The 9,108-nt window shown below is 35.3% G+C and overlaps 1 protein-coding gene across 1 annotated transcript; it reads left to right on the top strand.

Annotated features, from left to right (window-relative positions):
* Window positions 1-239: 239 nt before the first annotated feature.
* Window positions 240-9,020, top strand: LOC112451898 (myosin-IB; the record flags this gene model as incomplete). The annotated part of the gene is made up of 15 exons (XM_025011810.1): window positions 240-439; window positions 1,428-1,458; window positions 2,365-2,578; window positions 3,237-3,352; window positions 3,438-3,508; window positions 3,633-3,841; window positions 4,138-4,320; window positions 4,428-4,634; window positions 5,967-6,229; window positions 6,914-7,083; window positions 7,159-7,313; window positions 7,561-7,689; window positions 7,904-8,057; window positions 8,290-8,521; window positions 8,770-9,020. Coding segments are annotated over exons 2-15 (2,359 nt in total), but the record flags the coding sequence as incomplete, so codon positions are not given.
* Between the last annotated feature and the right edge of the window lie 88 nt (window positions 9,021-9,108).

Here is a 9,108-nt window from a genome sequence, read left to right as displayed (position 1 = left end):
GGAAATTTTTAGTTTGAAAACTCGCTGCTGAGAAAATTTACAGTAAAACTCGATATAAAATCTTTCTTTTATTCTTGATTAAAGTTGTTCGTCCAAGAAATGAAGCATGCCGGTCATTAATGCGTGTAATATGAGTTTACTACGAGCTGCTCCGACAGTAGCCGCGCATTCTTACACAGGTTTTCCTCTCGGTACGCTTCGCTGTTCGGCGCCGTTGTTTCGTTCCGCTATCAGTCGTGCGGATAACGAGAGGGGATCGACGTCGCCGACGGGTAATAGACGGGAAGGTGGTGGTCATCGCCGGGTCATTCTTGAGCAACAGTCGCAAGGTGGTTCCTCCGTTCTCCGGTTCCTCTTCGGTCGACATCGCTCGAAGCAGTGAACGCGCGCCTCTCTTTTCATCGTCGTGTATAACGCGTGAATCGAGTCAAACGTCGAAGTATAATATCAATTTTCTTATGTGTGTTTATGTTTAAGTATCGTCGGATACGATGACGGACTGTCTTCTACCTGGTGATTCGCGATTTCTCACGGCTGGCCCCTTGCCACATTGCGCGAACGATTCACGTATCGTTGTAAAAGATACTATTTCATTGCGCGTGAAATCAGAGGGAAAAAGTGGATTATAGATATGAAATTTATACAATGTGAAATATTTGTTATAAGTAAATCTATAATTGCGTTACACGGAATTGAAAGGAAAAGGTGTAGATGCATTGTTGGAAAAAGTAGAGGTGTATTCCGTGAAATTGGAACGAGATATAGACGTATAGTGCCTACAAAAGTTTCTTGAATAAATCTCTTGTCTAGTTTTTGTTCGTTCATCGAGCGTAAATTTAATTAGCTTTCTGGAAGTTTTTGCTTCAAAGAAGTAAATTATGGATTTTATCGACGCAGGGAGATAATTAAAGTGACACGTGGACCGTTCCAGGATTAAAAATCGCGAAGGAGCGTACCATACCTCTGGAATATTTCGTTATATTACTTCTGTTATCTCCTAGATAAGTGCATTGTGATCGTCATTACATATAAGTTCTTCGAGCAATAACACAACACTCGAGAAATACGATAATGTTTTTTAACAATAAGAGCTTTACTTATTGTTAGAATAGCTTTACTAAGAAATAAATTTTTTAATTTCTATCTAAGCTCCCATCGATACGGACAGTCTGATCAATGAAATAGATTTTTGTTTCGCCGATTTGTAATCGGACTGTAGCAACCATCTAATCTCTTCCGCTTAGATCCGGCAATATCAGACGTCGCGAATCGGCGAATTCGCGTTTATCTTATCTGACGAATTCGCGTTTATTCTAACCAGGTAGCGAGGACTAGACCGGAGTCGGAATCCGCGATCGCGATTAACAATGCCGAAACGAAGATAACCGAGTCGATTTCGTGTTTCTTTCCCCGTTTGGATATCGCAGGTGCAAGTCAACAGGATCGCGGAAACATGGGGTGAGTGCGTGTATGTGTGTGCGTGTGTGTTCGAAATTTCTTCATACTTAGATTTCAAACAAATCGCAAAGTTATTTTGATTTCCTGTGAAGGACGACTTATAGAATGAACCCAGATAAACCTGTTCAATTTAAATGTCGAATTTAACAATTTGTAGCTTGTCGGAATTACGGCAGCGTCAGACAGAAATTTTATGACTCTTTGGAAATTCGTTTGCACTATCGATAGACTATGCATACGATACTTTTGCTCTCTCGACTTTCTCTCGTGTCGCTATATCCCTTTATTTTATCCATTCGGTGCATATAGAAATATTTGCCGATCGATCTATCGCCGCTCGCTTCTATTGTCTACGAGCATTGAATGTTACGGACTTCGATATCTAATCTGAATTCTTATCGTTTGCAAGGCCGCGAGGCGAAATAGAACGGCGACTTTACACGCTACCTATTAAATAAATTTTTAACGTCACTTCAAAATAGATGAAATAGAGAAAACGAAACCTATCGGAGCTAAATCAAGTCTTTTTAAATTAATGATGTTAATTTTTTAGTGACAGATTATACGATCAAGGTAAATTTCAATGACAAGTGACGTTAGATAAACGATATCTGCTTTTCCAAGTAAATTGGAGTTAAATCTTTTTTAATGAATTTATAATATAAATATATTTAAATGTATACAATGTGACTATGAAATAATTGAATCAATGTATAAATTCAGTTTTATTTTTTTCTTATTGTCTTATTATTGTAAGTTGTAAAATTTAAAAAATCCTGATTAGACTAATCTTACTAAATTAATTTGGCATAAAGTTGCGCATAAAGTTATTGTGAATAATGACACGAAGGCTCGTTATGTATCGAAAGGTGTGTAGAGGTAGCTTATTCTCTTGGATATTTTCAGCGCGGAAACAGTCGACACCGGGGGTGTCTTCAGAAAACCCGGCGCGAGACCGGAAGTCTTCAAGCACGATCGGAAATTGCCCGAGAACATGGAGCGCGGATTGCACGAGCGTGACCGAGTAGGCGTTCAGGACTTCGTCCTACTGGAGGACTTCCGCAGCGAGTCCGCCTTCATCAATAATCTGTGTAAACGATTCAAGGAGGATCTCATTTACGTGAGTCGAAAGCGTAATTAAAAATAGCGCGAATTAAAAAAGAAATTCTCAGTTATTTCATATACCTATAATTTGTCAGACAGAAGAGTGGGATATATTTTAACATTTTCTTTTGGTAGTTTTAATTTATTTTTATATGTTTTGTTCGTAATTAATGAGAAATAAATCTTGAGATTTCAAAACTTTGTATAAAAAATTTTTTATTTTACATTTTTGTGACTTTTCCATATAAAATCATATCAAAATGTAGATTTCTCAGTTATGATAATTGATGGCGGACTATTTTATACGCAGCTGAATATATAATAATTTCTCAGCTTACGTGCCAAGAAGTACACTTGGTTTACTTAACATTAAATATTTACTTAACACATTAATACTACCTATTCTTCCTTACTCTAGTAGTCTCTTTCTCTCTCCATAATTCCCTGAACACGTTTCCTTTTACACTATCCAATTCATCATTCTATACTCTTTCCAATATTTTTCTCTTATCACTACCTAATTCCATAAATCTCGATCAATCCTTAATCCTTAATCAATTTTTAACACTCCTTCACGTGATTAATACTATCCCTATCTTGTCTACGCAGCTATATAAATAAAAAAAAATTTAGAGTGACACAATGAAAGAAATTTTTTATCTTTAATATCGTAGACGTACATCGGCCAGGTATTAGTGTCGGTGAATCCTTACAAGAAACTGCCCATCTACACTACGGAAACCATCCTTTACTATCATGGGAGAAACTTTTTCGAGGCACCTCCTCACATGTAAGCATGTCTGCAAGAGAAAGTGCGACAAATTCGGGCTGCCTTGTATAAAACGCCGGTATTTATTAAAAACTTATTTTCACAGTTTTGCTCTCGCGGACACTGCCTATCAATCCCTGTCTAAGGAAAATCGCGATCAATGCATCCTGATTTCGGGTAAGAAATCACGCTTTTATTCGTTTTACATTGACATTCGAATTGTTTATAATTCTCTTCTCTCGCTCCTTTTTATCATCGAGTTTATCTTTCTACATTTTTACATCTTTTCTTCGCGTTTAAGGCGAATCGGGATCCGGAAAAACAGAGGCGTCCAAGAAGATCTTGGAGTTTATCGCGGCTGCTACTGGGCATAAAAAACAAGTGGAAGAGGTGAACGATAAATTGATTGGTAGCAATCCCGTGCTGGAAGCTTTCGGTAACGCAAAGACCAATCGCAATGACAATTCATCTCGCTTTGGCAAGTACATGGACGTTCAGTTCAATTTCCAGGTGAAAATTCAATTTAGTAACGAGCTTCTTTTAAAAGCGAGATCAAGAGAAATTGTAGAAAAATTTCGTCAAAATTAAGTTATTAAATAAATTATATTATTATCTGAAAAATAATAATCAAAAATAATTATGACAATAATTCGAGAGAGAGAAAAAGAGATATATTTACAGGTTATTAATGTAATTACTGTACTTATTGTGCAATGTTATCGATTTCTCTTGATTCGATTGTTTTTGCAGAAGCATTTCGAGGATTTGATTTAACATTATTGGATAACGCTTTTACGTGTTTTCAGGGAGACCCAGTCGGTGGAAATATCTTAAATTATTTATTGGAGAAGTCTCGAGTGATCCATCAATCGGTTGGCGAGCGGAATTTTCATATTTTTTATCAACTTTTAGCGGGTGCAGATGACGACACGTTGAGAAAACTGTTCTTAAAAAGAAACCTCGATACTTTTTTCTACCTAAGCAACGGGGTAAGCTTATTCGACTTTCATATTAAATTTTTATAATTGAAACCTTTTCGCTTCTTTAAAATTTATTTTCTACAACCTCTTTGTTGACTCGTAAATTGATCTCTTAGACGAAAGGCACAGTGGATACCATCGACGATGCTAATCAATACAAAGAAGTTGTCCGGGCCATGAAGACCATGGAGATGTCTCAGCAGGAGCAGAACGACCTGTTTGCTATAGTCGCGTCAGTGCTGCACATGGGTAACGTGGGTTTCTCGGAGGAGGACGGCGTGGCGACTATTCTGAAACCCGCGTCTGTCGATGCCGTCGCTACGGTAATTATTTCTGAAATAATTTTCAATAATTTTTGTTAGATTTGTGGGTTTGCAGTTCTACGAATCTTTTACTTTTGTATTTGACATCAACGTGATTCACAGTTGTTTGTACTCCTAGCGATCGAATAGATGTATGCCCGATTGATTATCTTTGTATATCTTGGATGGATTTTGTTGATTATTCCAAGATCCGTTAGAAGATTTTTTAGCAAGTTAGTTCCGATGATGCTGACTTTTAATTTCTTCAAAGTTTCCAGGTACAAGAATAAAGAAATTGCTGATTAGCCTTGAGATTGAGACCTTGAGATAACTGTCTACCATTCTTTCACCAATAGTAAACTTACGTTTCTGATCTCTCTTAAAGTTTTCCATGAGCTGCAATTTTTTATTGCTCCCTGTGCCGCTGAATCTTCGTACATTTCACTCATCTCTGAGTATGGTCGTTTTACAAAGCTCGGCAGGACTATTTCTTTTAATTAAACTTTAACTTTTAGCGAAATCTGCGCCCATAAATCTATTTGTGGGTTCGCAGATCTAGCCTTTAATGTTTAATAAATAAAAGTACTTTAGTTTTCTTTTTCTTCTTCCAACCCCTGGATTTCCGGCTCAATGTAGAGCCAAATATACGTACCACGCTTTAAAGAGAGAAAAAGAGATCTAAATGGGGTTTGAAAACGCCTTCTTTTGCACAAGATGTTTTCTTTTAACCTTATTCTCGCCTTTAACCGGGAAATACTCCTCTTAAGCAAGGGTATATTTGCTTTTGAACCAGCTCTTCTCCTTAATCAGGAACGCCTGTTCATAAACGAGGAAAATGTGGAATAAAGGCCGAGCAGGGATCGAACTTAGGATCCTTTAGTTAATAATCACTCGCGCTAGCGCAGAGCCACGTGTCGTCCCAACAAACGCTTTATTGAATGACTCGTGACTCTGAGGAAGTGCACCACGTGGTCCTTAAATACAAGAGTAAAAGAGAGTTAAACTGCATCTACACAGATGAAGTTAGAATAGACTGCTTCCCTTTACTGAGAAGGCAAGCTAAGCTAGAACTAAAAATTTGAATATTGGACTAGCATTTTATACAAAATAAAGAAAATATTATATTGTATAACTTCTTCATTTATATAACTTTGTTTTACATTCTATGTATATCTTAAATTGATATCTTTATTCAAGGAGTGAAATTTTTTTACGCGCAAGCCCTTTATATTTTTTCACATCATTATTTCATTACGTAATTATTTCTCTGTTTCGAATTTATTTCGTTTTTTTTTGTAAATTCAGTACTTGCAAATTTTTCGATGTCACATTTCTTGAATCGTGATTGAATAGCTGCTAGGATGCGACGTGAAGCGACTGGCAAAGGCGTTTACTCATCGCACCATAGATGCTCACGGTGACGTGGTGGTTTCACCCTTGAATAGGGAATTGGCTATTTATGCGAGAGACGCGCTGGCGAAGGCCGTGTACGACAGATTATTCACCTGGCTCGTGACTAGACTCAACAAGTCTCTCCAGCCCCAGACCAATCCTCGGCGCAAAATGGTCATGGGCATTTTGGACATTTATGGTTTTGAAATCTTTCAGAAAAATAGGTAACGGCCGAATAACAATTACGCTTAAAGATTTTACAATGAAAATATTATCAGTACCATAAATAATAATTTTAGAAAAATGTACTTTTTCAAGTTTCTACATTTTATTTTACATTTTTATTATCCCTGGTGGAAAAATGTCTCAGAATTTTTCATATTATTAATTAAAATTTCTATGAAAATTTTAAGACTTTCTCAGAATTTTAAGATTTTCTTAAATTTTTTATACGAATTGGAACATTTTTCAAAAAAACTCGGATAAAATAATAATGAAATATTTCAGATTTTTCCCACTAACACCATCTTCGAGAAATCTGAATAAATATGAGAAAATTATTCGCGCAATTTATTAAAAATTTTCATACATACAGATGCTGAAATATTCCGAAAATCCTCATCCAACCATTTCTGAAAGTATCTGAGAAATTTGACATATTTTTTCAGAATTTTTCATAAATTTGAAATATGAGAAATTCTTAGAAAATTTCTGAAAAAATATGAGAAATTTTTTCTCTAGGGATTTCTTATATATTTCTTTATTTTCTATTCTATATCTTAAATTAATATTTTTATTCAAAGAGTGGAATTTTTTGACGAAAATTAATTATTACTAGTATAATGTAAATACGGCGACATCAATATATTCAGTTAACGATAATTATCTCTTTCGTTATTTCAATATAGCTTCGAGCAGTTCTGCATTAACTTTTGCAACGAGAAATTGCAACAGTTATTCATCCAACTGACATTAAAGTCAGAGCAGGAGGAATATCTGCGCGAAGGGATAACTTGGGAGAACATAGAATATTTCAATAATAAGATCATCTGTGACCTGATTGAAGAGAAGTATAAAGGTTAATTTTTAAAAAAATTCCGCCAATTCACATTCGCGATTACACATTGTCATTAATTAACCGTTAATGCGGCAGGAATAATATCATTAATGGACGAAGAGTGTTTGCGACCTGGAGAACCGACGGACATGAGCTTCCTGGAGAAGTTGAACGTAAATCTGAAGAACCATCCTCACTACATCAGTCATAAAAAGGCTGATATACAAACGCAGAAGATTATGGGACGAGACGTAAGAATTTTATACTAAATATTAAATTGAATTATGAATATTAATGTCTCGAAATACTGGAGAGAGAGAACTAAATTATTATTCGATTATTTTAATTATTTTATTTTATTTATTTTAATTTGTTCGATTATTATATAAATATATTATCTGCTAACTAATTTCTATTATTTATCGTAGCTATTAATATGACAATTATTTGTGAGATTTGTGCAAAATTGAGAATGTAAAAATAAGCTTGATATTTCAGGAATTCAGATTGGTGCATTACGCCGGTGACGTTACATACAACGTACGCGGATTCCTCGAGAAAAATAATGATTTACTATTTCGAGATTTACGTGAAATTATGTCGCATACAACGAATTCCATCACAAAGGTAAAAATTTAATTTTTCCGTAAGAAAAAAGTAAAAATTTGTTTTTTAATTAAAGAATGACAGTTTTAAAGTTCTCAATTTCGAAAATTAAAACGAAAGTACTTTCTTCTAATTTCTCTCGTATACTTTTCGCGGAATTTTCTTGCAACTTTGGTTTGGTTTCGAATATTTTCTACGTTTTCTTGTAACTTTTGCAATTTCTTGTTGCTTACAGAGTGTATTCGATGTGAAAGATTTAACCAGTAAGAAGCGCCCGGAAACAGCCATAACTCAGTTTAAAAATAGTTTAAATAATCTGGTTGAGATTCTCATGGGTAAAGAACCGTCTTACATTCGTTGCATCAAACCTAATGATTTTAAGATGGCCAGTAAGTAAATCTAAATTAAGTAAGATAAAATTGAAATAAAGCAGTAATGCCCAACGCGGTGTACTTAATTAGGACACGTTAAAATAATTCAATTCAGCAAATATGTATAAATATAAAAATAAGAATATTTAATTTCTATGTACACCAAGTTCGTCTACTAATAAAAACGAAAAAAAGGTGTAAAAAAATCAAAAACTTATCAATATGAAATTTATTGAACTTTCGATTTCAGATCAATTCAACGAAAAGATCGTGTTGCATCAAGTGAAGTATTTGGGCCTGATGGAGAATCTGCGAGTGAGACGCGCCGGTTTCGCATATCGAAGACCGTATGAGCAATTCTTGGAGCGTTACAAGTGCCTCTGCTCGGAAACCTGGCCGAATTACCACGGCTCGGCCAAGGAAGGCGTGCAAACGCTCGTGTGTCACCTCGGCTACGAGCGCGACGAGTACAGGATGGGAAAGTAAGATCGCGATCATCATTAAGCATCGCGGCATCGTCGTAAATTATAACTTCCCATACAGCACAGATTGTTGCAGAAATTAAGCTTCCAGAAAGGTTTCAAATCATTTGAAACCTTTCTGGAAGCTTTCTGCAACAATGTGTGCTGTATAAGTCATATATTTTCCAAAAGCAAATCAATCGAATCTTGGAAATAATCGACGACTTAAAAATCATAATTTACGCTTGTTAAATTCGTTATTGTTACAGTACAAAATTATTCATCCGATTTCCTAAAACGTTATTCAATACGGAGGACGCGTTCCAAATAAAGAAGCACGAAGTAGCTGCCATTATCCAAAGCAAATGGAAGGGTATATTAATGAGGAGAAAATATTTAGAAATGCGAAAATCAGCGATTGTTTTTCAAAAATATATTCGCAGGTGGCTCGCGAAACGCGCAGCCAAAAAACGACGGCAGGCGGTTGTCACTATCCGCAGGTATATTTCTTATTTAACTTGTTCTTTCTTTCTATTAAATGAAACATATCTATAAATTTTGTATTTAATATATATTTTACATATACTTTATTATGTATTTTATCATAT

This window comes from Temnothorax curvispinosus, unplaced genomic scaffold (genome assembly GCF_003070985.1).
Source record: "Temnothorax curvispinosus isolate PA1 unplaced genomic scaffold, ASM307098v1 QBEX01002750.1, whole genome shotgun sequence".
Lineage (NCBI taxonomy): Eukaryota > Metazoa > Arthropoda > Insecta > Hymenoptera > Formicidae > Temnothorax > Temnothorax curvispinosus.
The sequence above is the reverse complement of the archived record's forward strand: the minus strand, read 5'-3'. Positions and strand labels throughout refer to the sequence as shown.